The sequence below is a fragment of the Synchiropus splendidus genome, chromosome 19, assembly GCF_027744825.2.
Source record: "Synchiropus splendidus isolate RoL2022-P1 chromosome 19, RoL_Sspl_1.0, whole genome shotgun sequence".
Classification (NCBI taxonomy): domain Eukaryota; kingdom Metazoa; phylum Chordata; class Actinopteri; order Syngnathiformes; family Callionymidae; genus Synchiropus; species Synchiropus splendidus.
The window spans coordinates 3,382,939-3,408,540 of record NC_071352.1 but is presented as its reverse complement, the minus strand read 5'-3'; the positions used below and the strand labels follow the sequence as shown (position 1 = coordinate 3,408,540).

General features: G+C 53.1%; 6 protein-coding genes and 1 non-coding gene across 10 annotated transcripts; 5 read left to right on the top strand and 2 right to left on the bottom strand.

The window, feature by feature from the left end:
• Positions 1 to 119: 119 nt before the first annotated feature.
• LOC128751272 (zinc finger CCCH domain-containing protein 7B-like) lies at positions 120 to 6,547 on the bottom strand. 3 transcript variants are annotated; one of them, XM_053852190.1, is made up of 21 exons: positions 6,263 to 6,546; positions 6,071 to 6,138; positions 5,972 to 6,008; positions 4,946 to 5,143; positions 4,714 to 4,872; positions 4,485 to 4,565; positions 4,011 to 4,265; positions 3,379 to 3,871; positions 3,271 to 3,314; positions 3,125 to 3,203; positions 2,826 to 2,987; positions 2,545 to 2,759; positions 2,375 to 2,475; positions 2,130 to 2,311; positions 1,993 to 2,066; positions 1,773 to 1,930; positions 1,582 to 1,690; positions 1,402 to 1,507; positions 1,045 to 1,181; positions 812 to 981; positions 120 to 754 (listed from the first exon to the last, which is right to left on the bottom strand). In XM_053852190.1, the coding sequence occupies exons 1-21, from the start codon at positions 6,404 to 6,406 to the stop codon at positions 574 to 576; spliced, it is 3,153 nt and encodes a 1,050-aa protein (XP_053708165.1). In that variant the 5' UTR covers positions 6,407 to 6,546; the 3' UTR covers positions 120 to 573. The 3 variants fall into 3 exon arrangements, with proteins under 3 accessions (XP_053708165.1, XP_053708164.1, XP_053708163.1); XM_053852189.1 differs by having other exon boundaries at positions 2,545 to 2,987; positions 4,011 to 4,150; positions 4,208 to 4,265; XM_053852188.1 differs by having other exon boundaries at positions 2,545 to 2,987; positions 6,263 to 6,547.
• Positions 6,160 to 10,844, top strand: LOC128751279 (ran GTPase-activating protein 1-like). The gene is made up of 16 exons (XM_053852206.1): positions 6,160 to 6,885; positions 7,645 to 7,764; positions 7,876 to 8,003; positions 8,078 to 8,137; positions 8,260 to 8,439; positions 8,535 to 8,669; positions 8,942 to 9,100; positions 9,160 to 9,273; positions 9,339 to 9,438; positions 9,505 to 9,589; positions 9,662 to 9,812; positions 9,872 to 9,988; positions 10,049 to 10,154; positions 10,229 to 10,317; positions 10,381 to 10,502; positions 10,576 to 10,844. The coding sequence occupies exons 1-16, from the start codon at positions 6,807 to 6,809 to the stop codon at positions 10,655 to 10,657; spliced, it is 1,827 nt and encodes a 608-aa protein (XP_053708181.1). The 5' UTR covers positions 6,160 to 6,806; the 3' UTR covers positions 10,658 to 10,844.
• A 523-nt stretch (positions 10,845 to 11,367) lies between these two features.
• Positions 11,368 to 14,742, top strand: chadla (chondroadherin-like a). The gene is made up of 10 exons (XM_053852172.1): positions 11,368 to 11,547; positions 11,974 to 12,168; positions 12,228 to 12,383; positions 12,442 to 12,587; positions 12,653 to 12,891; positions 12,969 to 13,231; positions 13,300 to 13,636; positions 13,699 to 14,051; positions 14,117 to 14,283; positions 14,408 to 14,742. The coding sequence occupies exons 1-10, from the start codon at positions 11,389 to 11,391 to the stop codon at positions 14,697 to 14,699; spliced, it is 2,307 nt and encodes a 768-aa protein (XP_053708147.1). The 5' UTR covers positions 11,368 to 11,388; the 3' UTR covers positions 14,700 to 14,742.
• Positions 14,743 to 15,112: 370 nt separating this feature from the next.
• Positions 15,113 to 15,184, top strand: trnaq-cug (transfer RNA glutamine (anticodon CUG)). Its single transcript has one exon. It is a non-coding gene; the product is annotated as a tRNA-Gln (tRNA).
• A 198-nt stretch (positions 15,185 to 15,382) lies between these two features.
• rbx1 (ring-box 1, E3 ubiquitin protein ligase) lies at positions 15,383 to 16,695 on the top strand. Its single transcript, XM_053851658.1, has 5 exons — positions 15,383 to 15,485; positions 15,848 to 15,926; positions 16,255 to 16,325; positions 16,393 to 16,478; positions 16,559 to 16,695. The coding sequence occupies exons 1-5, from the start codon at positions 15,408 to 15,410 to the stop codon at positions 16,569 to 16,571; spliced, it is 327 nt and encodes a 108-aa protein (XP_053707633.1). The 5' UTR covers positions 15,383 to 15,407; the 3' UTR covers positions 16,572 to 16,695.
• Positions 16,696 to 16,853: 158 nt separating this feature from the next.
• st13 (ST13 Hsp70 interacting protein) lies at positions 16,854 to 19,763 on the bottom strand. 2 transcript variants are annotated; one of them, XM_053851657.1, is made up of 13 exons: positions 19,625 to 19,763; positions 19,141 to 19,278; positions 18,866 to 18,914; positions 18,716 to 18,806; positions 18,555 to 18,628; positions 18,362 to 18,428; positions 18,213 to 18,297; positions 18,038 to 18,148; positions 17,874 to 17,976; positions 17,699 to 17,815; positions 17,590 to 17,635; positions 17,377 to 17,522; positions 16,854 to 17,306 (listed from the first exon to the last, which is right to left on the bottom strand). In XM_053851657.1, the coding sequence occupies exons 2-13, from the start codon at positions 19,248 to 19,250 to the stop codon at positions 17,169 to 17,171; spliced, it is 1,137 nt and encodes a 378-aa protein (XP_053707632.1). In that variant the 5' UTR covers positions 19,251 to 19,278; positions 19,625 to 19,763; the 3' UTR covers positions 16,854 to 17,168. The 2 variants fall into 2 exon arrangements, with proteins under 2 accessions (XP_053707632.1, XP_053707631.1); XM_053851656.1 differs by having other exon boundaries at positions 19,595 to 19,725.
• Positions 19,764 to 20,702: 939 nt separating this feature from the next.
• Positions 20,703 to 25,179, top strand: xpnpep3 (X-prolyl aminopeptidase 3, mitochondrial). Its single transcript, XM_053851973.1, has 11 exons — positions 20,703 to 21,211; positions 21,787 to 21,909; positions 22,019 to 22,206; positions 22,271 to 22,490; positions 22,565 to 22,749; positions 22,835 to 22,897; positions 23,510 to 23,623; positions 23,740 to 23,825; positions 23,892 to 24,075; positions 24,179 to 24,299; positions 24,457 to 25,179. Exons 1-11 carry the CDS (start codon positions 21,142 to 21,144, stop codon positions 24,621 to 24,623), a joined length of 1,521 nt encoding a protein of 506 aa, XP_053707948.1. The 5' UTR covers positions 20,703 to 21,141; the 3' UTR covers positions 24,624 to 25,179.
• Positions 25,180 to 25,602: the final 423 nt, after the last annotated feature.

The following is a 25,602-nucleotide window of genomic DNA, read 5'->3' as shown; positions in this document are numbered from 1 at the left end:
TGCTCCCGCGCGGGCTGCGCCTCAGGCCCGTCAATCACAGCACGCAGCCAATCAGAGGAGTGGGGGCGGGCCGCAGACCAGGGACAACAACAAGCCCGAGCACATTTCCTTCCACGCACAGATCACACGTGGAAAGTGAAAACAGAACCGGGCTCGCTGCTTCATAGGGATAAAACAGGTGAAGGTATGGCGACCAATCCAAATAAATCCGTCAAAACGAGAGCGTTTTATGACAATCTAAGCCTCATCTTTGATCCCACCTTTCATGGCCTTCACATTCTATGAAAACATTGGGGGTATTTAAACGGAATTATTTATTTATTCACAGAATCTTTGCTCCACAAGACTTAAACCAGCACAAGTTCGCACAGCTGTGGCAGATGAAGAACAACTCAAGATTTGTCAAGGAACTTGTGGTGATTCTCCCGTAATATATTCAAGTAAAAGCCAAGGAGCCTCCTGTGCTGCCCACAGTAAAAGAAAACAGTGGCGTGGAGAGAAATAAAATGGCTTCTTCCCGGGTTCTTTAAGAGCACTTGGTAGCCCAAACAAATCTAGTCGGTAATGTTTGCATTAAGACTTGAGTAGATAATTGTACTTTCCAAAGTCAAACTCGTCAGGCATGATGAGCAACTCTTCTCTGGCCCTGTCCAACTTCCGTCGCAGGAAGTCTCTCCTCTCGCGCCACTCCTGGAGCTCCTCCGTGCTGTGGGCGAAGTCGCAGCTGACACCGTCTGGGCAGTGCCCCCCGAGCCTGCGGACCAGACAGAGCCTGAGTGGAGAAGGGAGCCAGTGGAGTAACGGAGCTTACTTTGGGCAGAGCTCCAGCTGTTTGCCGGGGAAGCGGTAGCTCCAGGTCAGCGCCTCCTCCTCCCCCTCGCAGCTGAACACCCGGTCCTTGTGTTTCTCGGTGGAGATGTGCTGCTGCCACTGGCGCTCGCTGTTGCTGTACTTGCCGCACAGCCGGCAGTGGAAGCCGCTCTGACACAACAAAGCTCCAGTTTAGGCCACAGTCCAGCCACCGTCCCCCAGCCCGGCACCCACCGATGGTTCCATGTTGTCTGTCGGCATCATGATGTACTTCTCCTCCATGTTGGGCGGGGGGTGTGCGGCGCCCTCTGCAGGTTGGCTCTGGGTGCTGAGCGACAGCCACATGTTGTACATCTGCTGCATATCATGCACTGATGACAGAAACAAAAGACACAACTGCTGAAACTTGAGAAATTTAATGTCAAATTCAGCCACTAGGTGTCATGACTCATCAGGCAAGGACAAGAAAACAGCAGGTCTGGAGCAAGACCCAACACCCTCATACCTCAGTTCCAATTCTGTTATCCTTTAACTGCTATTTTGATCTCGACTGAAGAAGGAAGAGAATAGAGACGGAGCCCACCAACTCACAGTCGTTGCTCTTCATGTACATCCACATGTCTCTCTCTTCCGGGCTGTGGGCAAACGTGCAGTTGGGCACTGTGCATCTGTTCCTCTCCAGAATCCGGGTGCAGAGCTGGAACGAGACGAGCGGGAGTTGTTTGAGTGGCAAGTCCAGCAGGTCAATTACGAGTGGTCGAGAAGAGGAACCTCGTATTGCGCAGGGAAGTTCTTGGAGGAGTGTGGCAGTGGCCGGACCTGAGCCCATTTGGTTTCATGCAGAGACCTCACCATCAGAATCTGCCGCTCCCTGTTCCACCTGGGGCCCACGGAACAGGACAATGAGTCCCGGTTTACCAGAAGCTTCACTTCCCTGACGGTGAGTGTCGGAGGTCACACACAGGTGTCGGGCCTTGGCTGAGCAGTACTTGAGGATCCTGTCAGGCTCCGTGATGCGTCCGTCCCGCCAACACTGGCCACATACGAACTTCATCTTCATGTTCAGGCTCTTCCTGGTGGCTCCGCCCGCTTTTCGGTTTCCAGTGTTTGTTGCTGCAAACTGAAGGTGAGCGGCTGTTGGACACGGCTGGTGACGCAGACATTTTTTAAAGAACCTCTTACGTTTGCCTTCTGCTTTCTTTCTGCGCTCTCGTAAAAATTGGCCGCGACTCGTACAATCTCCTCCGGACTGATTCCTGCAGCAGAGGCCATCAACACCCTATCTGAACATGCGACCACATGTGAAACAAGGTGCCCACCTGTGCTGCGCTGAACCCGCCACGTCTTGAGCTCAATAGTGGAGTGAGCGAAGCGGCACTGGTCCTCGTGCTGGCAGCCAAAGCGCACGGCTTTGTGGCAAATGTCCAGGTGGCACATGACATTCAGGGGGCGGACCTTCTTGTAGTTGACCGTGGTGGTCCGGACCACAAAAGCCAGGCACCTGGAAATGAGAAAGCAGAGGGCCAGGACCACAGAGGGTCAGACGGCGGCGATCCACGCTCACTTGTTGGCATCAAAGTTATGGTGGACGTCCAAGTTGGAGCAGACGGACGGGTTGGCCTTCAGGCGCTTGCTGATGATCCTGGGTTTGCCGTCGAAGCACTCCTGCAGGGAGCAGAACACCTGAGTCCGTGTGGTTACTCGTGACCCGCAGCTTTTCTGCCGCGTCAGCACCTTACAAACGAAGATGAACGTGCCCTTGTTCTCCTGCAGTAAGCGCACGACGTTGCCGATAGGGTCCCGCGCCGGCGCGGCTAACTGGAACAGAAGCTGTCTGTTGAGCGCCCCCTTCCTCTCCGCCGTCCACACGTCAATCTCCAGTTGGCTGAAGGCAAAGGTGCAGTCCTCGCCGTACTTGCACAGGCCCAGGTCTCCAGAGGCGATCAGATCTGAAGGTCCAGACAAATGGAACCAAACTCGCCACAAGATGGATTCTGATGGTGAGCGTTGGAAACCTCTGCACAGCACGAAGGGTCCGGTGAAGGATGTCCATGTGGGTATCTCTCGAATTCTGGTCCATTTTGCGGGGACCGGGGACTTTCGCCGGCACAGGAGAATGTCTCGCTCGCAGTTGTGGACCAGGTTGGGCTTGTGGACGAAGGTGTGAACCCCCTGACCTTTAAGAAGGGTCAGAGAATGTTTTTGAGGTAAGGTAAAGGCAGATGTGGAGCTCAACACCACTTTGCTACTGTTCATAGCAGCATTGAGGATGGACGGAACAGGAACTGACGCGCATGTGTGGGGGTCCACGCACCTTCTCGAGGGAAACAGGCGACACAGGCCTGCAGGAACTCGTGGGTCCTGGCCAGCGGGTGCTTGGCTTCGGCAGCGGTCTGTGTCCAACAACAGGGAGTTTCAGTCAGGTAAACTCATCACACAGATTGGACCTCATGGCCTTACGTTGAGGGTGGTGTTGGAGGCAGCAGCAGGAATGGCAGACACCCCTGAGACACATGGAGCAACACATCAGTCCCAGTCTACCGCGAACAACTGACGACTTTCCGTCACCTGAGGGGCCAAAGTCGGAGAGCGTGTCGAGCGTGGTGACCCCAGCGGACACGTCTGTGTCAAACATGTCCAGCTGGTGCACCGCGCCCCCGTTCATGCAGCCCAGCTCAACATCGGGGGCCTTTTCCACTGGGCCCAGTTGACTCAACAGAACGGTGAGGTCCTTTGCCTCGCCCGAGCCCCTCACTTTAGAACTGGGTGACGCGTCGCAGAGGGAATCCAGGGAGTCCAGCCCTTCGAGCGGAGCTGGCGTGAAACGCCCAGCCTCCAGGCTGATGGGAGAAAAGTCGTCCAAGGAGTCCAGGCTCTGCGAGGGCAGGAGGTCGTCCAGAGCGTCCAGGGTGGTCTCTGCTCCCACCGCAGGACTGTCCAGGCTGTTGAGCTGGCTGACCGCAGAGGGGAAGAAGGCGGGCGGGAGTTGGGGACTGGGCGCAGGGAGACAGGTGGGCATCACGTGGATGGGGGCGCAGAAGCTTGAGGACGTGACCCCCGGCTGCAACACAGACACCAACAAGCTGGTTTGGCAGAAAGCTAACCGACGTCACACTGTGTTCCTGCAATGCATTCTGGGACTTGTCGTCAGTGGTCTCCGCCAGCAAGACTAACTCATATGGAAGGACCAGAGGTGAGACCTCGGTTTGCTCCGCAGGGTAGCAGTCCAGCAGGGTGTCCAGGTCGTCTCCGATCAGGTCCGATTCAGCCGACGGGACCGTCTTGTCGGACGCCGGGGGGGGGGAGACAGCGGGCGGCGGGGGGGCGGGCAGCACACTCGCTGAAGAGAAGTCATCCGTCAGGGTTCTGATGGAAGTGTCTCCAGATGAAGACCCACCTGCAGCAGAGACATTCTCTGGCGGACCACTGTCGTGTCCAAAGTGCGAGCCAGGCACCTGAAGAGAAGAGAAGAGTGAGGTGAGTGGAACTGCTTCGTCTGGCTTGTGGTTTCCTCACACCCACACTCTCACCACACACACACACATAGCGAGGTTTCTCCTGGCCATCACCCTTTCCCCAGCCTCCCACCCTAAACCCAATTATAATAATTGTTTCAACCCTCAAATTGAGACTTGACCAAGTGAGGACCAGCCAAAATCAAATGTCAGTCAAACCTTGGAACTGATGTAGGGCTTTCTAGTCTTCAGACCAAGTTGGATGGCGAGTTTCTGCGCCAGAATGTTCACTTCTTTGTCCTGTGAAAAGGAGACGAGGAAACTTAACACACAACTCTGGAGTCCCCTCAGACCCCACCCAGATGCACGACCCATTTCACAGATTTCCTCCCACCAAGAATGTGAGGAACAGCTCAAGGTCGTAGTGATGTTTGAGAATTCCTCGTACCAGACGGTTCAGCAGCAGGCACTCGGTGGCGCAGTTGTACGCCTCCCTCAGACGTCCCATGTCCCTAAGACACGCAGCCTTCCTGTAGAGAGCGTTGCGACTCTCCCTGTTGAGCCGCAGAGCCTCATCACAGTCCTTCACTGCCTTGTCGTACTCTTTCTGCAGAGAAGAGAGAGAAAGTCAGTTGCAGCGTCGGGGTGCGACAAGGTTCGGACTGAGGTGCCAGTCGGACCAGGCGGTGGTGAGCGCCCGCTCGGTTGACGTGGAGACTCTCCAGGAGAACTGGTGGAATCTCGACCCCCTGCGCCAAGGCATAAGCAGAAACATCCAGCCCTTCGCTGAACTCTTTCTCCGCCTCCTTCAGGTCTCCATCCGTGATCAGGTCGCTGCCTTCCTCCAGCAGGTTGTGCACTAACTGGACCAGGAAGTCCTGGCAGGAGGAGAAGACTGTGATGAAGCACCTACTCCAGAGTCACCTTGTTGGTCGGCTCTGAAGGACCAGATAAACAATCCTCAGGAGCACGTCCTTGTATTTGCACACCGAGCCGCTCACAGATCATTCACACAAGTTCCGGAGGTGAAAAGCAAATCTCAGGGTGAAGATTGTTACCAAACCCTGGAGGAGGAACTGAGTGAAGCTCGCCACACTCGCAAGTCCTCCCGTCTTCTGAGTCGAAAAACATAAAACACACAACTCAAGCCACAGGGAATCTTTGATGCACCATCAGTCATCACTTTCCATCAAAGACGAGCCTTCTGCATGTGCGCTGCAGTTACGAGGACAAAAACCAGTGACTTAAAGAGACGAACTAAACACCTGGACATGGTGGAGTCGGAGAGTCCGACCTCTCAGGAGCCTGACGGAAACCATAGTGACATAGCAGAGCACGATCACAAGACGCCTTATGAGTAGGGGGGTGACGACAGAGACAATGTGATGGACACCTCGTCCTCTGTCCAGTCACAAGTTCCTCGTCCCATTTCTGACAACCAACATGGTTGAAAACCAAACTAGTGGCATGATTACTGGCAGCTGCCGCGGCACCACTGCCATAAACATGCCACTCCTTCCTTGGCAGCTCCAGAAACATCAGCTTCTGAATCCAGTCAGGAAGTGTGATCCAGACAGACATGAAGACTGAGTTATGTGTCGTCACAAAAGCTTGGATTAGTCACAAATCTATGGTTTCCATGTGTTTCTTTCTAGATGTGTTTGTGTTGAATCGATCCGTGGGTGTAAATAAATGACAGCAGTCACCTTGAAGTCAGCGGGTTCGGGGTATGGCAGGGACAATCTGCGGAGACAGTGGGAGTCATTCTTCAACACCACGGAGAAGTTGCACCAGTTCGCTCTTACTGTATGAACGCCAGGGACTTGCTGATGTCCGTCTTGCGTTTGTGTCTGAGGCTGTCCATTCTGGCTTCCTGGGTGGGAGGGGGGCAACAAGAGGGGCATCACTTGGATAAAAATCATGTTTATTCAGGCTTCTTTTCCACTCGGCTCTTGAACAGCAACACCATCATGTCGCAACACAATGTTAACACTCACCCTCCCATTGAATTCTCCCCGGCGTGGAGAAGAGCTCTGGAGGCAGATGGTCACCTGAAGTCGACGCTCAGAAGCTGCAAACTCTCGTTTCCCTTCACTCCAACTCAGTTTCGATTCCTTCTCGGACTCTTCAACACTCGTCATGCGCTGATTGGTGCACAGCAGCCCTGGGTGCTGTCTGCCAGGCACATTCCCGCGAACGGACTGCACTCGCTATTGGTTATTCGTTTTATAAGTGTTTTCTAGCAGCTTAAACGCTTTAAAAAGTTTTGCTGTGCTGCTGTCATGTTTAAAAAAGCTCTGGTGTCGGCTCTTCCTAAAGTGCTCGTGAACGCACCGTTGTTGACTTCCGGGCGCGGATGAGTCGGTTTATTCGACCATGTTATGATGAGAATATCTGAAACGGCGTATGTCAATGGTGTTTTTTATTATGCTTTCACTTCTTGGCTTCGCATTAACCCATGCGACGTGAAGAGCGGGACTTGCAAGTGTAGGCGGAGGCACCGTGAATGCGCCGCTGTTGTCAGATGGAACTGCAACTCCCATGGTGCTCCGCGTGCAGCGTCGTCATCCGTGCTCGACTGTCGCATCTGGTTTTGAACATCAGCAGCGAGCGGGAGTGGGTCAGTCTCTCCTATTTTGTGTTGTTGTGGTCAGGACAGTATTTGTTCGTACTGGGCTGAGGACTCACTTAAAACCCCAGTCATGAAGCGGACAGTGGAAAAAAACGTTTGCAACGACTGTTAGCATGAGCTGTCTGGTGTTGCTAGTTAGCGGCTTTACTTTAAACCACCGAAGCCCAGCACTTCAGTGACTCTGACTCATGCTGTTATTCTATTTACGCGCTGCTCTTAGCACATTGTGTTTGTAGTTGTCTCACAACTTTGTTGCAGGCTTCTTTTTGACGTCTATTAGCAGCTCCCCCGTAGCAACATGGTGCTAATGCTAACCAGCTGATGCCTCTGAACCAAAACAGAGGCGGATTCACCGCCTCGCAACGAAAGTAAAAATAAATCAAACGACACAAAGCGTAGTCATCTACGAATTCGGATTATCTTCTCTAATGTTTCCTAAGTTTCCTTTAACGTGCGAAGCCTCAGATTGTGTTTTACATAACCAGTGAGTGGATGTTGTATTGGAACATCTGAATAAACACCTGGTTTGCTGCGGAGCCAACAGGCTTTCCTGTCGGTCTGCAGCACTGCTTCCTATCCCACCACTATGAGCTCTGGTCACTGTTGTTTGGCTGAAGTCAATTCCTGTAGTTCAGACCCACAGCCTGACCATGGAGTAGTGTGTACTGAATAGGCTTTGTTTAGGAAGCACCACCACAGCGGCAGAGAAGCCCAGGAAATTGAGCGAAGTGTGTGTTTGCCCATCAGGTGTTACCATGGCAACAGACATTGTTTCACAGTTGGCTGACTCACTGGCCAAGGCTGGTGTGGAGGAGGCGGAGCTGAGCTACAAGGGGCAGGGGAGGAAGCTGGATGATGCCCAGTCAGGTAGTTGGACAGTATCAGAACCATGACGTGAATCTTGAGAAGGCGACGTGATGTCAGTGAAATGTGAGGCTGCAGCACTCGTTACTGTCTTGCTCAACTCTCTGTCATCAGTGGAGGAGATTGTGAAGGAGATCCAGGACTTTGAGGGTCTCCAGGCTCTGCGCTTGGAGGGCAACACTGTTGGCGTGCAGGCAGCTCAGGCCATCGCTAAAGCTCTGGAGACCAAGAGCGAATTCCAGGTTTGGCTTTCACCTCCTCATCGACATGCAGCCGCCGTGTTCCCACTGTCATATGTGGCACCTTCACTCCTCAGCGCTGTTACTGGAGCGACATGTTCACGGGTCGCCTGCGCTCGGAGATCCCTCCAGCTCTGGTAATGACTCTCCAGACATCTTCCAGTGTAGCAGTGTATCTGCGGTGTTAGCTGAGAGCGCGGAGTCGCTCTCGCGCTGGTCGGATGGAGCTTCACTGCTTCACTTCATCACTGTGTTGCAGAACTCCCTGGGTGATGCCCTGATGCTGGCCGGAGCCCGGCTCACCGTCCTGGATCTGAGTGACAACGCCTTCGGACCAGACGGGGTGAAGGGGATCGAGAACCTGCTGAAGAGCACCGCCTGCTACACTTTGCTAGAGCTGCGGCTGAACAACTGCGGCATGGGAATCGGAGGAGGGAAGGTCAGTGGCCACCGTTGGCCATGTCCAGTGTGAAACTTCACTTTATTTTTTTATTTTATTAATTTATTTTTTTTAATGACTTGTTCTCCTGTCAGATCCTGTCCGCCTCACTGACCCACTGCCACAAAAAGTCAAGTGCAGACGGCGCCCCTCTTAGTCTGAAGGTGTTTGTCGCAGGACGAAATAGACTGGAGAACGATGGCGCCACCGCCCTCGCGCAAGCTTTCAAGGTAAGGAGGAATCATCTTGTCTTCCTGCAGCTCAGAGGAGCCAGACATGGAGATGAAGTCTGACCTCTGAGGTCACGGACAGTGCAGTGTTTTCAGTCAGACACTCTCAGTCTAGTGCAGACAAGCTCAGCGCATTGTGTGAGTCAGACCCTGCCACTCCATTGTCCTCTGCAGCAGCTTGAGTTCTGGTGAAATCCTGACGGTCACCTGGTCAAGGTGCTTTGAAATGAAACTAAGTTGCTGAGAACGCTGCTGACTGTGGTGTCCTGCAGTTGATGGGCAGCCTGGAGGAGATCCACATGCCCCAGAACGGCATTAACCACCCCGGCGTGACGGCGCTGGCCTCTGCCATGCAGCACAATTCCAACCTGCGTATCCTCAACCTCAATGACAACACCTTCACGGAGAAGGGCGCCATCGCCATGGCGCAGGTGAGGCATGGCACCCGGGGCCTGAGGAGAGTCATGCGTCTAACTCTGGTTCCCACTAGGCCCTCAGGCACCTGAGCAGCGTCCAGGTGATCAACTTCGGCGACTGTCTGGTGCGTCCCGCTGGAGCCATGGCCATCGCTGAAGCTGTGTCTGAAGGACTGCCCATCCTGAAGGTGAGTCCAGGTTTGCTGTCGAGGAAGACTGTGCCATACATAGTTATGGATCATTGTCTTCACAGGAGCTCAACTTGTCGTTCGGGGAAATCACAGAAGAAGCAGCTTTGGCTGTTGCGAAGGCAGTGAAGGACAAAGAGCAGCTGGAGAAGCTGGACCTCAACGGTACGGCTGCCACCTAGTGATGGGAAACTTCAGCTCTGAATAGATGAAGAATCCTTGCTCTTGTAGGAAACTGCCTGGGTGAAGGTGGTTGTCAGGCTGTGAAGGAGCTGATGGAGGAGATGAATAAGCTGGAGCTGTTGGGCTCCGTCAGGTAGACGGCGCTGTTTCTGCTGACTCCATCATCTCTGGATTTGAGTGTGAAGCCATCATGTGACTCCCACAGTGATGATGAAGGTGAACCAGAAGATAATGACGACGAGGATGATGACGACGACGACGAGGATGACGATGAGGAAGAGGAGCTGGATGAGGAAGAAGAAATGGGTGAGGAAGAGGACGAGGAGGAGGAAGAAGATGAGGTGACAGATAACAAGGTAGGACAGAAAGTCCAGTCTGCCGCGGCTGGGACTGACCCTCTCGTCCTCGGCGGCAGTTTTCCACGCCGACGTCGGCACCGCAGACACCCGACGTCTCCTCCTTCCTCAGCTTCCCTTCGCCAGACAAGCTTGTGAAACTGGGCGAGAAGCGTGCGTTGCTGATCGAGCAGCAGGTGAGTGGTGCTCGGAGCGTGGTTACCGCGAGGCTCTGACGCCGGCGCCGTGTGACACAGGTGGATGTGAGCGACGCCACCAGGACGGCTGAAGCCTTCCTCAAGATCGCGTCAGTGTACAGAGACGACAGCCACGGCATCAAGGAGGTGGTGCTGCAAACCGTCGGTGAGGTTCCTACAGCGCTGTGAGAGGGTTCCTGGAGCGCCCTTATCCACTGCTTATCCAGTGCTCTTCCTCAGATTCCCTTCTGAGGAGCGCCTTCTCCAACCCCTCCGTCCAAGGCTTTGGCTTCGTCTCATCTCTATTGGTCTTGCTGGGACTCCTGAAGGTGCGTATGACAGGCTGAGATGCTGCCAGGCGCTTCATCTGCCTGCCATCTGTCGCCGTGCAGAGTGAGGGCAAGGTCAAACCGCTGCTGCTGGTGCCGGGCCACCTGCACGTCCTGGAGCACGTGGTGCGGCAGGATTATTTCCCTAGAGATAGCCTGGCCGTGCTGCAGGCCTTCATGTCGCGGTAAGGATCCGTGTCTGCCCACTGGTGCCATGTACCGGGGTCCCTCACCACATCCTCTGCGCCGCGTCTGCAGGGATAACCAGGCGCTGGAGTCCTGTGTTGGTGTGAGGAAGAACCTGCAGTCCACCCTGCAGAGAGTCCTGTCTGAGAGCTGAAGACCTGCTCAGTGTTGTGAGTCGCTCGTCTTCGTGCGTCACACCTCTGGACCTGACCACACCTCATCACCTCACGTCTTCCTCCTCTTTACTGGACTTTTATTGTTTTATATTTTGCTCCTCTCACATGAACGTTTGAGGGCTCAGTGTTCTGAGGCTCCGCTGTTGCCACTGTAAAATAAAGTCTTGATGTCACTTCCTGCTTTTACTGCTCTCTGCTCCTTCAGCTGTGGCTTGTTCCTGTGACAGCAGATGGGGGCGGGGGGTCTTTGGTCATGTGACTCGTGCTGACATCACAGACCTGTCAGTTTTGGGCCGTGGTGTGAAGAAGGAACAGGCTGCAGGTGTTGTAATGTCCAACGTCTTTGGTTCTGTGACGGAGGGGTTGGATCTTCTCTCAGTAACTCAGCTGCCCGAAGAGGCCATTTCTTCAGCAGCTGATCGTCTGGTGAGAGCTTCAGTGGCGCAGATGCCCTCACAGTGGCAGAGTCCTGTGGCTACAGAGAAAATGTGGAGCCTGTGTGTTAATTTGCTGTGAGAGGTGCGGAGGAGCAGGGGTCATGGGGTCGACTAAGAAGAATGTGAGTCCTGTTTGGTGCTGACCAGTCAGTCGCATGGAGTCGCCGCGGTCTGCTTCACTACTGCTCTGCTTCACGGCGAGTCTCCTGTGAAGAGCTTCGGACTGTGGACCAGCTTGACTTGTGGAAGGTGTTTTATCAAGCCTCCTGCAGATGGCTCTCCTGGCTCTCCTGGTTCTCGTGGCCACTTCTGTCCTGACAGTCCCGGTGGAGACCAGCAAGTGTCCGTCAGTCTGCAGCTGCGACAGCAAGACTCTCTCGGTCTCCTGCGTCGGCAGGAATCTCAAGCAGGTTCCTCCAACGATCGATGAGGTGAGTCACAGATGATCTGCAGACCAGTGTGACCAAACACGACTTGAGAGAAACTGGGCAACCACGTGACCCCGGGGTCTCACCTGAGGAGGCTCATCGCGGGTCTGACCCAGAGCCTTCTCCCCTCCTGAACATCCTCTTAGCCTGGTGAGCTCCACTGAACACTGCTGCTCTCTGAACACCCAGATGTCCAAACGGATCATATCCAGCCTGAAAACTGAGAACTAACTCTTGGTAAACTGTTTTAAAACAAGAATAAAATGCCAAAGTTTGTCACACCATGAAGCACCACCTCACAGTTGAAACGTTCTTCTTAAATCACCAATGTTTTTGTGGGTTTCCCCCCCGACTGTGGTGCACGTCTCCTGCTCACCAGAGGGTGGCCAGAGAGCTGTAGCTCATGACGGTCTCCTGTCGCCTGGACAGATCACAGTCAAACTGGACCTGAGGAACAATGCTCTGGAGCAGCTGCCCAGGGGGGCCTTCCTCCACACGCCGTACCTGACTCACCTGAACCTGCAGCGCTGCAACATCATGAGCGTGAAGGAGGGAGCCTTCCGAGCGCTGGGCCGCCTGGTCTCGCTCAACCTGGCCTTCAACAAAATCCACATCCTCTTCCAGGTGAGGCTGGGACCCGGGGTCCGAGGAGCTCTCTGACCGAGCCGCTCTCCCGACCGCAGGAGTCCTTTGACGGCCTCTCGGCACTGAAGGAGCTGAATCTGGAGCACAACCGTCTGGAGGAGATCCAGCCAGGAGCCTTCATGCAGCTGGGCTCCCTGAACCTGCTGGTTCTGACCCACAATCAGCTGGTCTACATTCCCAACATGGCGTTCCAGGTGAGCCCCCCCCACCACCAGGCCGCCATCAGACTCCAATACTCTCCACCTTCTGTAGGGTCTTCACAACATCAAGTGGCTGCATCTCAGTCACAACTCCATCAACAACTTGGCGGCGGAGGCCTTCGCCAGCCTCTTTGCGCTGGCCCGCCTCAGTTTGGACCACAATGAGCTACAGTTCTTCCCAGTCCAGGCCATGAACAGGTGCCGTCACCGCCGCCACCGCCGGTTCCTGTGCTCCTCTGTGAACCTCCTGCCTTGTTCCTCAGGCTGCGGGAGGTGACTCGGCTGGAGCTCAGCCACAACCCTATGATCTACCTGGGTGAGGAGTCCATCATCATGCCGAAGCTCACACATCTCCACCTGGACCACATGTCTCTCCAGGATCTGTCCCAGCAGGCCTTCTCCGGGGCCCCACTCCTCTCCGTACTGGACCTCAGTTACAATCAGCTGCGTCACCTGGAGCCACTCTCTGGCCCGAAGGAGCTGAGCTCGCTGGACCTGACCGGTACCGTCTCGGCGCCAGGCAGGGGACACCCAGGACAGGCCTCCAGACGCGACTACTGATGACTCTCTGCATTTCAGGGAACCCTGTCTACTGTAACTGCTACTTGCGACCTCTGAGGAACTGGGCCAGAACCCGTGGTGTGAAGCTGCAGGGGGTGTGTTCCGGGCCGCCCCACCTGGCCGATGAGCCTCTGGGCATGGTTGCTGCTGTGGACCTGCGCTGCCGCAGCAGAGGAGGAGAGATGAAGGAGGAAGAAGAGGAGGAGGGGACCGCAGGGCGCAGTGCTCCCAGGCCCACGGCCAAGCCCATCATCAAGTGTCCAGCCAGGTGCCAGTGTGACGTGAGTGAGATGCTCCTGCCGCTTGGCTTCATGTCTCCACCCAGCTAAGGTGCTTCCTCTCTCCGCAGGTGGAAGGGCAACACGCCACCTGTGAAGGTCGCGGCCACACCAAGGTCCCTCGTGGTTTCCCTGCCAAAACTCAGCTGCTGGACCTGCGGAGCAACTCCTTCCATCACCTGCCCAGTGACACCTTCAAAGGAGCCGCCAAAGTCCTGTCCCTTCATCTGGAGAACTGCAGCATCCAGGAGGTGGAGAGTGGTGCGTTCCAGGGCATGAAGCACTTGTACTACCTCTACCTGTCGGACAACCTGCTGACCTTCCTGGAGGCCGGAGCCTTCGCAGGAGCGCCGCAGCTCACCTACCTGCACCTGGAGGGGAACCGGCTGACCCAGGTCCCGGGTCCAGGTCAGACCACTCGCTCCAGCACGTGTCAGTTTGCCGCGGCACCTCACTCTTCCACTCTCCAGCTCTGAGCCAGCTGCCCAGCTTGTTTGTCCTGCACCTGGAGCGAAACAACATCTCCACTCTGCAGCCCAGCGGCCTGATGACCTCCATGATGCCTGAGCTCAGAGAGCTTTACCTGAGTAACAACTCCCTGATGGCCATCACCGACGGCTCTCTGGACTCCGCCTTCCTCAGGACCCTGCATCTGGCCTGGAACCGGCTGAACCAGGTCCCGACCCGGGCTCTGTCCAAGACCCCCAATCTGGAGGAGCTGGACCTCTCGCAGAACCCAGTGGATGTGGTGGGCCCAGGTGCTTTCCTGCCCATCTCCCAGAGCCTGAAGAGGCTTCATATGGACCACATGAACATGAGGAAGGTGAGTTCTACTCATCTCCACATCATCTTGGACCAAGAGGAGCTCAGATCCAGGGCTTGTGCTAGCTTTCCAGGGATGCTCTGTCGGGCCTGGGCTCCGCTCTACGAGCCTTGACTGTGAGAGGAAACCAGCTGGAGGAGCTTCCTGATCTGAGACCCCTCAAACATCTGGAGGTGCTGGACCTGGAGGAGAACCCTTTACGTTGTGACTGCAGTCTGATGCCGCTGCACAGGTGAGGGCAAAACTAGACCCAGTGAAGAAGAGAGTGCAGGCAGAGAGGAGAGACAGGTGGACCAGGAACATAGGAAGGTGAGACTGGAGGAGCATGAGCGCAAGCTTCCTGTGCTTCTCCACAGGTGGATGGAGAACGTCAGCTTGGAGGTGAGCGCGACCTGCGGCCACCCTCCGGAGCTGCAAGGTCACTTGCTCAAGGACGTCCAAGTCTTCAAGTCCTGCCCGGAACACAGCCCACTGTCCCAGGAGGTCAAAGTTCAAGGTCCACCACAAGCAAGAGGAAAAACAAAAGTGTCCAAAGCGACAAAGCCGAGAAGCAAAGCAGGCAACAAGCCTGTCCAGAGGAAACCGGCGGCACCACGAATGACAAAGAAGAAGACGGCGGTGTCGAAGAGAGACGTGGCATTTAACTGAACATCGTGTGATGTGGACGGAAGCTACGCAAGGCTCTTCGATAATTCAGTAGCTTTTATATCGTCAATGTTCAATAAAAGTGCCTCCTCCATTTTACATCATTATTTTTCCTAATGTTCAACACAAACATCCGACTTTCCCTTATCGACTTGCGATTTGGTCGTATTTAATAAGAATCAAAGATGAATGAAAGAGCAACACTTTTCTGTTTCCTGTAAACAAAGTGCAACATGGCTAAAACAATGATGAAGAAAATACATTTGCTCCAGTTAACTAAACAAAGTTCGAGTAACGACATCTTCGCCCTTACTGAGGGTGTGGTAAAATATAATGACATTTACAAGGCATAAAATGTTTAAGGAAAAACTGCGTGAGCATGTATATAGATGTAGATTTGATACGTTAAGTACAGCGGTTCCATGGTGTAATGGTTAGCACTCTGGACTCTGAATCCAGCGATCCGAGTTCAAATCTCGGTGGAACCTGACTTTTCTTATTTCTTTTCAAAGTTATGCGTTTGCGCTACTCATGGTTTATTTCTTTAATAAATCAAATTATCGAACAAAGTAGCCACTGAAATGACACCATAAAGTCGAGTTAAATGTTTAAAAGGAATCAAAGGTTTCCCTTTGACGCGGAAACATAGCGGATGTTGTATTTCTTTCATTTCCGGGTGAGGCTCGCTTAAAACTCATTTGGCCCGTCAAGATGGCAGCTGCGATGGATGTAGATGCGCCGAGTGGCACTAGCAGTGGCTCCAGCAAGAAACGTTTCGAGGTTAAGAAGGTAAGAAATGAATGGGGCGAATTCGAATTAATAGGTTGATGCACGCGGAACGTCCTCCAGGGCTCCAAATAGCTGACCATTCGAAGACTGCTGACCGGTGCTAGCTAACTCCTGTTAGCTTCTAAATGCTAACACAGCCTCGCTTGTCTATGGTCTCACTGAACACGGTAAAATTGAATATGTCATTCAAGTGGGAAAGAAAGCAAAAAGTGTTCTGTCAGTGACTGCCGGCGTTTATCCGAAAAATCAAAGGAGCGCCCAGGCCATCAATCTAATTTACGACCCGGATGGTAAACACTCCTGATCGTGAGCTTGTCAGGAACTGACCACCTGCCTAACCGTGATGTTGTGTGTGTCTCCAGTGGAACGCTGTGGCTCTGTGGGCCTGGGACATTGTTGTGGACAACTGTGCCATCTGCCGTAACCACATTATGGACCTCTGTAAGTCAACGCTGTTGCCCGTGTTCAGTCGCGAGTGCCTGGACACCACCTGACTCCTCTGCCTGTGATCACTGCACTTGTTATTGATGTTTCCACGGCGTCAGAATATGAGCTTGTCATGGACTCACAGCCTACTAGTTTGACAAGTTAGACTCGGGAGTATGGAGCTTGAACACCTGCTTAGATGAGATGCTCCCATGACGCTCTGTCACTGGAGGTCAAAGGTTAACTTTCAAGTTCCCAGCATTCCTCAGTTGAGCCACCGGCGAAAGGGACCTTTGGGGTCCACTTCTAATAACCTTCCTCCTCTGTTGATTTCCTCCACCAGGCATCGAGTGTCAAGCCAACCAGGCTTCAGCCACCTCTGAGGAGTGCACGGTCGCCTGGGGCGTGTGCAATGTAAGTCCCGCCCCCTTATGAACATCCCCCAGAGGGTCCTCCAAGTAACCAGGTCTCTCCCGGACAGCACGCCTTCCACTTCCACTGTATTTCCCGCTGGCTGAAGACCCGACAGGTGTGTCCGCTCGACAACAGAGAGTGGGAGTTTCAGAAGTGAGTGATCGCCTTTTCCCGTCTGTCAGACTCCTGCACCAGACTTCACCCGTGTCCTCTCCCTGGTCTTGTTTCCACAGGTACGGCCACTAGCTGTGGCTTTAACCCAGCGAGTCTGCTCTCACCTCCCTCTTCAAAGATGCTCCAGTTCCAGCGACTCTGTTGTTCTCTGTGGTCTTTATTTTGATATGTTCCCTAATAAAGTGTGCCCTCCGTGCGTGAGCCATCTGAGCCTGCTGACTGGTTCTAATGAGCTCCGAAGTGGAGGATGGTAATCCCGCTGCAGACCCAGGGATTAGCCACGTGTACAGCCAGGACTCTGGCCTAGACAGAGTTGGTACAGAGGACAACCCTGCTAAGGAAGAAGCCCAGACGTTAACAGCAACAGAAGTTTATTGTGATTCTCCCCAAATAAGTCTCATTTATAACAAAGAAGTAACAAGGTTGTGAGTTTGGTTCCGCGCAGAGATTAAGCCCAGACACTTGGGAGAATGTTAGCTTGCGTGTTAGCCTTCCCCGCCATCCACAAATCAAGCTGCAGTGAGAGTCCCAGCTGAGATGAGTCAAATAGTCAGATCCCCATGACGCCACTCGCCGCCAGGTTGGGAACGTTGGGAAGCGAGTCCAAGCCCCGCTGGTCTGCAAACAGTGGAAAGGTAGTGGAGAAGCTTGGCGGCTCTCGGGGCTGGTCTACGGCTGTGACGGCGGCGGCGCAAACTTGGCGCTGAGCTTGGCCATCAGGCCCATGATTTTGGGGTTGTTCTGGTACTTGGAGATGTTGGCCGGGTTGCTGGTCACATCCTGGATGGCTGTCATCACCTCTGGGTCCTGGAGGGGTGGAGGTGGGCGTTATTACGTGGTGACTCTGGCGGTGCACCCACCGCTGTCGGCAGGTTACCTTCATGGCCATGAGGAGCTCCGGGTCGTTCAGCAGGTCTCCAAATCCAGCCATGCCTGGAGCTCCGCCTGGGAAGCCTCGTGCTGCTCCTCCTGGGGCGCCTCCAGGGAACCCACCTGGGAATCCACCCGGGAACCCAGCAGCACCTGAGAGGGCCATGACAGGACACGTAAACCCAAGTGTCATTGGAGTCTGGTCCTCAAAGGTCCTCACCCGGGAAGAACCCTGCTCCCTCAGCCGACTGCCTGGCCTCCTCCTCCTGCAGGACAGAGAGAGACATCACTCTCGGTGTGAGACGGAGGTGTGGACCTTGTGAGCTCACCCTCTGCGCTCTGGCGTGCTCCTCTCTTGCCTTCTTGATGCGCTCCTGCTTCTCCCGGATCTCCTTCTCCTCCCTCTTGCGCTCGTACTTGCGTCTGTGCTCCATGATCTTGTTGGCCTGGAAATAGTTCTCAGTCACTTCTGGGTCACGACTGTTGCCACCCACTGAGCCGCACCTTGGGCTGGACCTCCTTCAGCAGCGCGCTGGCGTCCTCGTCATAGTCCAGTTTGCAGGTCATGGCCAGATCTTTGGCGGCCTCCTCCCAGTGTCCCAGCAGCCTGCAGCCAAACACACAGTCAGTTGCCGCAGTGCATGATGGGAGCGGGAGGCGGACGGTACCGGTGGGCCTTGCCCCTCCACTTGTAGGGCTGAGCAGAGTCGGGGTTGATGCTGATGGCTCTGTCACAGTCTCTGATGGCTGCGTTTGGTCTCTGCATCCTGATGAAGACGCTTCAGGGCGAGCGACAGAGTCAGGAGGCCGTCGCAGATCATGGGAGCACATGCAGACACTCACCTGGCTCGCTTGGCGTACAGAATGGCCACGCAGGGATTGAGCTTGATGGCTTCAGTGAAGAGGTCCAGCGCCTTCTGCAGCTCTCCTGCAGGAACAAGAGGGTGAGACGCCGGCGCCACAGCACCGCATGCCTCCAACAAATGACTGACCTTCGCCCAGGGCGACGATGGCCTCCATCTTCTTCTCGTTGGCCTGATCTGCCATCTCTTCCGTCACCTGAAGAGGGAGTCGGCATTAACGCCAGGTTTGGAGATGAGGACCACTCAGGATCTGGGGTGACTCGACACCGGGTCACACCAAGGTCACAGATACCGACTTCTGTGCTGCAGAACTGGACTTCACCTCAACGTTTTCAAACTCTGCCATCTCTGGAAGCTCCTCGCTCTCTGGCTCGATCACGCCCTCTTGGTCAATTTCTGCACACACAGATGATTTCAATCCTCCCCAAGTCATCCAGTCTCCTCTCACTCAAGTCAGTCAAGAGACCAGGCTCAGCACCTCACCTATTTCACTCTCCTCACTCTCAGATGACATGGGGGGCTCTGGCGCGGGGGGTGCAGCGGCCGTGGGAGGGGGGCCGCATGGGCAGCCGCCCTAAAAGTCACAGCATGAGAAGACGCTGAAACACCAAGCAAAGAGAGCTCCCCACTCACCTGGCAGGAATCTTTAGCTTTTGGTGGAGGAGGGATGGTGGCACCCAGGCTGCAAGAGACACGCCAGCACAGACAAGCCTGTGTTTGATGAACTGGTCGCTAAAGGAGACATGCACAAAAACTGGCGGCACATGTGACGTCGTTCCAAACTGGACTCGCACCAGGGGGCACGGAACCGGCCTGCGGTGTGTGTGTGTAGGGTTACACCGAATGGGTTCACAGACCAAATCAGCGCGATCAGACGGAATAAGACGCACATGTGTCCGCGCGCTCACCTCTGCAGCCAGTTCCGGAGGAAGCCCATCTCCGGCAGGTGCAGGATCGCGGGGTTCGCCTCGCACAGCTGCACGAAGGCTTTCAGCTCGGACACTTTCCGTGAGTCCATGTTTCTTCACTTCCAGCAAACTCCACCACTTCAATACAGAAAAACGTGAAATCTGTTAGCTTTGTTTGCACAAGCAGCTGCTAAGGACGAAGGTCCGTGTCGCGCGGATACGAGTTGGATTGATATTAGAAATGCGATTCAAATCGCGTGGAATTGGACGAAAGAAGAGCAACAGAAGTTCGACGGTGTTTCGAACTCCCTCACATCGAGATGGAGAGGAAGTTTCGAGAAGCGCAGCGACTGGCGCATGATGGCAGCGCGAGCTCGATTACAGGATTTGATAGACGCAATTGATCAAGGCTGAATCTTGATGTGTGCAGTGACAAGCGTGACGTGTTACATACATGAAACGATGATAAATGAAAAAGAGAAACCTCGGAAAACAGTTCCAACCAATCTTTATCCGTGCAGAAGGCGGTGGCGTCGCTTCTGTCTTTTCATTCAGGCAGATCGCAGGACACCTCGGAGGCGATGGGCGATTGTGACCACAGTTGTGTCTGGCAGGCAGCTCTCCTGACTCGCCACGGTTTGCGATAATAAATTAGCAAACCAAAGCAGCAAAAATACAATTTGTTTATGATTACAACATTTATCAATGTGTCAATCAATGTGGATTTGTCTTTAGCTACGTTTGACTCACCGGATCTTAAATTGTTCGAACCACCTGAAATGCGTCCCAATGGACAGTTTGACGGTGGAGTCAGACTGCAGACTCTGAGGTTTCTGTGCCCAGCCTTCTGGACTGGACAGGGCCCTGGAGTGGGTCACTAATGTAATAATTTACATTCTGCACCCCGATGTCCAGAGGTTGACAGTTCAATTCCCAGGCAGGAAACTATACAGCAAAACAGCCATAAGGGGCCTTTAAATAAGTGTGGTTATTTATTTATTTATTTATTAACATAATGATATGGAAATAACTAATGAAAATAAGGTGCGATGAGGGTAGAATGGATGGGTTTTAAATGTCTAGTGTGCTCAGTTTAAAGTAGACGGTGTAAATCAGTAGATGCGTGGGACAGCAAACACGAATCCTCAACGTAATAATAAATCCAAACGAATTACGGAAGAAGCTGAACAGGTGCTCTGGCAGCTTTTCAATCAGGCAGCTGACAGGGCAGCCTGGATGTACCTGTATATGGGCAAGTATGTGTTCAGAGCGGAGGCTTCCAGGCAGCGCTCCCTTCACACCAAGCTTCATTACTGTGTCCGAGCTGAAGTACAGAGAAACATACATTTGGAAAACGTCCCACTTGTGTTGTGCACCTGAAGTTATCCACATGTGATGCCATAACCACTCGCTTCCACCTTCACCTGCCACTGGTGGTGTTTAGCGGTGCTGTCAGACCGCAGACTGAATTTGAAGAGAGCTGCCCTACTGCAGCTCTTCCTAAGTTCCATATCGACTCCACCTCAAGTGGAGCGTGTCACTTCAATTCCCAGCCATGACGCCCTTCTGGGTTTATACTAAAATATAAGGATGGTGATGCAGACATAAGCACATATTGACTGATAGTGAGCTTATAATTGGAACGCGGCCTTGAGTGTGACTTGATGGATCGATAAACTCTGAGAACTTTTTAATAGTTTTCTATGTTATAAAGCTTTACATATCCATATATTAGTCAAAATCCTCCTCGTGCTCGCGAGGCGCCTGGGGGACTAAACTGGGGGCGAAATAACCCTCCGTCTTCTCTCGTTAGCTTAAGTACACTAGCAAGTTTAGCTGTCAAATAAAACTACTAGTTTTTCATCGTGTTTTATGAAATACGTCGCCTGTGTCCCGACGTCCTGTTCTATCTAGTTAATTTCTCTGAATTTTGACAGAGCCATATCCCGTATCAGCCAGCAAGCGGTGACGCTCCGTGTCCTTCCCCGCGTCAGCCTGAGGATGTTGCCGTCTGCAGCCGCTTCTGTCCGGGCTGCTGCGCGGCTGCTGCCCCGCCACTGCTGGAGCCCAGGTGAGCACAGGACTCCCATCTACTGGTTGTCAATACGGATGGCATGTGCGATTATTTTAATATGTTTTTTGACTTATTCATTTCCTGTGATCAACATTGATTTCCGTTTTCTTATGAATCGTCTTTTTTCTATCCTGTGCGTTCACTTCACTTTCTTTAAATAAACTTTAATGATAGTTTTTGAACTGCCTTATCTTCCTTTCTTTTTGAACAAGATGAATTCTTCTGGTGTGTAAACTATTTCATCAGATATATTGGACCAAATTTTTAGTTCCCTGGGCAGAATATTTTTTTTAACTTTTCGATTAATGTCTTTGGTCTTCTGGTTCTTCTGCTATTATTTTGATTTTATTTTTGTTTTGTTGCTTCATTCGTGGCAATCTGGATGTTAAGTCCCAAATATTTTTGGAAGCAGAATTGGAGTTTAAAAGGATGAATGTGAAATCTTTATCTGCATCTTTATTTTGGGTCTGAACTTCCATTGAAACCCATTTGATGAAAGTGACCCAATAAGCATGTTTATACTTGCCTGTCCAGAAAGTTGAGTGATTAAAGAAGCTGTTGTCTCTGTGCAGGCCGAGCGTGGTGCCCCTGCAGGAGTGTGTCTGTGACGGTTGGTGGTGTGAAACCCAAGACGGTCCCTCATCGCTACCTTGGCCAGCCAAGCCCTTTCACCCACCCTCACCTCCTCAAGCATGGTAAGACAAAGTGGTGCTGGTCCAGCTCTTGGACGGGTGACGTCTCTATTCAATCCAGACAGCGATGTTTCATTCTGATGACTTCAGAGCTCCTGACCCGTGTGTCCAGGTGAAGTGACTCCGGGCTTGACACAGACGGAATTCGAGCTGCGCAGACACCGACTGGCCTGTCTGATCGAGGAGCAGTCTGACCGGCTCGGACCCTCCAACCCCTCCAGAACCCATGTGGCCATTGTTCTGTCCCATCCCACTCGCTACATGACCAATGACATACCTTATCCTTTCCACCAAAACCAGGTGTGTGTTTGGACCTTGCTGACAGGTGGATTCAGATAATGGCTGACTTTGAACTGCTCCGCAGGACTTCCTCTATCTCAGTGGCTTCCTGGAGCCCGACAGTGCCTTGGTTCTGTATGGTAAAGGGCGACCAGACAAGTCCATCTTGTTCGTCCCTCGCAGAGACCCGGGCCGAGAGCTGTGGGACGGACCCCGCTCCGGGAAAGACGGCGCCGCTGCTTTGACTGGCATTGAGAGAGTTCACAGCACGGAGGAGCTGGGAGTCGTTCTGAAGAGCCTTCAAGGTGCGTGGGTTTAGCTTCCACGCTGGCGGCTGACAGGAGAGCTGTGGATGTCGAGTCTGCTTGACTTTCCCCAGGGACTGAGTTGTGGTACGACGGGTCCCAGCCGCCCCACCCTCGGCTCCACAGGTCATACCTGCTTCCCCTGATACAGAGTGGGGCGACCCCTCGCACCCTCAGGCCACTCATACACTCTCTGCGGGCGTTTAAGAGCTCGGCGGAGGTGGCGCTCATGCAGGAAGCCGGTCGTATCACGGCACAGGTCACTGCTTTATCTGTCTTTTCACTTCATTTCAAACAAAATCTGGGAAACCTGTTTCCATTCCTCCTCTCTGTTTGGATGCTAGGCTTATCGGAAGACGATGGCGCTCTCACATGGTGACGTGGATGAAGCGGTCCTATTTGCAACGGTGCGAGAGAAGAGTTTTGTTTCACTGAAATGTTATTTATAAGTGACTGAGGGGGGCACCAGAGGCAGTCCAGTGAGAAGTCATTCTGCTTCATGGTCTTCTATAGAGAAGACCACCAGCTCCAGATAACAGTCAACTAGCTGCACCCTTGTGCTCAGTACAATAGTGGGGCGTCTGAGTCCAAGGGTAAAGCCTAATTGGCATTTGTTGTAACTCACTCGTACAGTGTTTGCTCGGCATCTCACTTTGGACAAAGCAGGGTCTCTGTGGGGGCCACACTGAGGCTAAACTTGGACCCCCCAAAACTGCATCATGAGGGCTGCAATTGGCCCATGGGCCACAGATTTGAGAGCCCCGGTTCATTCCATATACAAACAAATTAAGATTTTCTGTAGAGAAATGATATTTATATATATATATATATATATATATATATATATATATAATAGGAAGTGAGTTAATCACTGAATGTGAATAGATGTGGATGATGCTGCATGTACTTAGTCCCTGAACAGAGTTGGCTGTTGTTTTTTTTCTCATGTTTCACTTGTGTATTTTAACTGTGTACTCAAGTGGAGTGGATGTTGTTGGTTCCATTCTTTGAACTTGCAGTTTGACTTTGAAAGCCGTGTGGGCGGGGCAAACTTCCTGGCGTATCAACCTGTGGTGGCCGGCGGGAATCGAGCCAACACCCTCCATTACGTCAGCAACAACCAGATTGTGAAGGTCTGCAGAAAAGTCTATATTAACATGATGACCACCTGTCACACTCCTGGAGCTTTCACTGCTCTCAACCCGTGTTGTTGGTGCTCTGCGTGTGGCTAACGTTCTCTCCTCTCCAGGATGGAGAGATGGTCCTGCTCGATGGTGGTTGTGAATACTTTGGTTATGTCAGTGACATCACACGGACTTGGCCAGTCAATGGAAAGTAAGTCCCTTTGTCTCCAAATCATCAGCAGCTCTGTCTCACCTGTGTCCGGCCCTGCTGTTCCAGGTTCAGCCCGGTCCAGGCAGAGTTGTATGAAGCCATCCTGGAGGTCCAGTACGCCTGCTTATCCCTGTGTACCCCTGGAGTCAGCCTTGACCACATCTACAGCACCATGCTGGCTCTTCTGGGACAGCAGCTCAAGCGACTGGGCGTGGTCAAATCCGGCGCCAGTGATGCTGACGTTCTGAAGGTAACCATCAGAGAAGCCCGTCCTTCTCGTCTGGACACGTCCAGCTCCGAGGAGCAGCTTGTTCTGCTGCTCTGTAGATAACACTCCCGTCCATTCCGTCCAGGCTGCCAGACTCTACTGCCCCCATCATGCGGGTCATTATTTGGGCATGGATGTCCATGACACTCCTGAGCTGTCGCGCTCTCAGCCTCTGCAGCCGGGGATGGCCATCACCATCGAACCAGGTGAAACCTTCTGGCCATGACTGTAGGGTTTTCCCTGACAGGATGTGAAGTGAAGTGGAGGTCTGGTTGGTGACTGGACTGACTGTTGGGTTCAGAGTGGCTGCTCTTCAGGCTTCAGTTGTCGTTCCTCCTCCTGACCTCGCCTCTCTCCTTCCAGGTCTGTACATCAATGCAGACAACGGCCAGGCCCCCGAGCGATTTCGAGGTATGGGTGTGAGGATCGAGGATAACGTGCTGATTCAGGACTCTGCCGCTCCGTTGATTCTGTCATCTGATGTGCCGAAGACGGTGGCTGAAGTCGAGCAAGCCTGTGCGCAGAGATAGCGCAGGTAGAGCGTCTCGGCGTAAGCAACACGTGAAGCAACACACTGCAGGGGGGCGACAACAGCACTGATTTTAATAAGAAAAAGCAATGGATTTCTAAAATCATGAGCGAAAACACTTTAAAATGTCTGCTGTGGTGGAGTGGGAACTCATTGTCCCTGATACAATCAAACACAAGCGATGAGGTAAGAATGATGAACAGATTTGTTTCAATGATTCAAGTTTCTATGAGACTGAGGGAACATTCCACCTTAAACTGTGTCACAGAGTCTTCCTCGCTCCTGTCTTCAGTGGAATAAATGTGTTCAACCATTGGACTGTGCTGTAGGTTTCGGTCTTGGAGCTCCATCCGTCACAGAGAGCCCCTTACTGACTGAGCGAGGAGCTGAACATGTCACTGACGTGTGTCACACGCTTCCTCAAAACTATTTCAAACTGGATCTCAGCTGCAGCATCTCGCCCAGAAGAGGAACACTGTTCTTGGAAGTAGTAACCAGAGTCCTCTGCTCCTTCATATCCCAGGAGCACACCTCCAACTGACCAGGGTCAAAACATATTGCAGGCTGTCGGTCAGCTGGGATCAGCCGGAAACACTGGCGGCCCTGGCGAGTGGACTTGAGAGGGAACATTCTTCCCATGACTCATCGGGTGCTCCTCCATCACCGACTGGTTTGGCTCGGACCGCGGAAAGGACAGGACTGGGAGCGGGCTGTTGAGACTGCAGAGAGGACTAGATCCCTGCTGACCCCCGTCTGGACCTTTTAATGTCCGGACTGTGGATGTGCGTTTGCAGACGCTTTATTTTACCCCAAATTAAGGTCAAATTCCTTGTATGAAAGTGTCTGGCAACAAAGACCATTCTGGTCCCGAGAGTATGACTGGGGGGTTGTATCCGGGACTGCAGGTTAATACGGCAATTTATCTTTGATATTTGTGGGGAAACACGTCTTCATAGAACTTTACTTTTATAGTGTTTGAC

Excerpts from the sequence above, each read along its gene's own strand:
- rbx1 (XM_053851658.1), top strand. The coding sequence starts at position 15,408 with ATGGCAGCTGCGATGGATGTAGATGCGCCGAGTGGCACTAGCAGTGGC. Across the intron at positions 15,486-15,847 it reads AACGTTTCGAGGTTAAGAAG|TGGAACGCTGTGGCTCTGTG; the intron begins GTAAGAAATGAA and ends GTGTGTCTCCAG. Across the intron at positions 16,326-16,392 it reads TCGCCTGGGGCGTGTGCAAT|CACGCCTTCCACTTCCACTG; the intron begins GTAAGTCCCGCC and ends TCTCCCGGACAG.
- xpnpep3 (XM_053851973.1), top strand. The coding sequence starts at position 21,142 with ATGTTGCCGTCTGCAGCCGCTTCTGTCCGGGCTGCTGCGCGGCTGCTG. Across the intron at positions 21,910-22,018 it reads CCCTCACCTCCTCAAGCATG|GTGAAGTGACTCCGGGCTTG; the intron begins GTAAGACAAAGT and ends CCGTGTGTCCAG. Across the intron at positions 22,898-23,509 it reads AAGCGGTCCTATTTGCAACG|TTTGACTTTGAAAGCCGTGT; the intron begins GTGCGAGAGAAG and ends TTGAACTTGCAG.
- LOC128751279 (XM_053852206.1), top strand. The coding sequence starts at position 6,807 with ATGGTGCTCCGCGTGCAGCGTCGTCATCCGTGCTCGACTGTCGCATCT. Across the intron at positions 8,004-8,077 it reads AGACCAAGAGCGAATTCCAG|CGCTGTTACTGGAGCGACAT; the intron begins GTTTGGCTTTCA and ends TTCACTCCTCAG. Across the intron at positions 10,155-10,228 it reads GGTGGTGCTGCAAACCGTCG|ATTCCCTTCTGAGGAGCGCC; the intron begins GTGAGGTTCCTA and ends GCTCTTCCTCAG.
- LOC128751272 (XM_053852188.1), bottom strand. The coding sequence starts at position 6,406 with ATGACGAGTGTTGAAGAGTCCGAGAAGGAATCGAAACTGAGTTGGAGT. Across the intron at positions 2,476-2,544 it reads CGTTCATCTTCGTTTGTAAG|GAGTGCTTCGACGGCAAACC; the intron begins GTGCTGACGCGG and ends TGCTCCCTGCAG. Across the intron at positions 982-1,044 it reads CAGACAACATGGAACCATCG|AGCGGCTTCCACTGCCGGCT; the intron begins GTGGGTGCCGGG and ends TTGTTGTGTCAG.
- st13 (XM_053851657.1), bottom strand. The coding sequence starts at position 19,250 with ATGGACTCACGGAAAGTGTCCGAGCTGAAAGCCTTCGTGCAGCTGTGC. Across the intron at positions 18,807-18,865 it reads AAGCTAAAGATTCCTGCCAG|GGCGGCTGCCCATGCGGCCC; the intron begins GTGAGTGGGGAG and ends TGTGACTTTTAG. Across the intron at positions 18,429-18,554 it reads CAGAGTTTGAAAACGTTGAG|GTGACGGAAGAGATGGCAGA; the intron begins GTGAAGTCCAGT and ends CTCCCTCTTCAG.
- chadla (XM_053852172.1), top strand. The coding sequence starts at position 11,389 with ATGGCTCTCCTGGCTCTCCTGGTTCTCGTGGCCACTTCTGTCCTGACA. Across the intron at positions 12,169-12,227 it reads AAATCCACATCCTCTTCCAG|GAGTCCTTTGACGGCCTCTC; the intron begins GTGAGGCTGGGA and ends TCCCGACCGCAG. Across the intron at positions 14,052-14,116 it reads ACCACATGAACATGAGGAAG|CTTTCCAGGGATGCTCTGTC; the intron begins GTGAGTTCTACT and ends GGCTTGTGCTAG.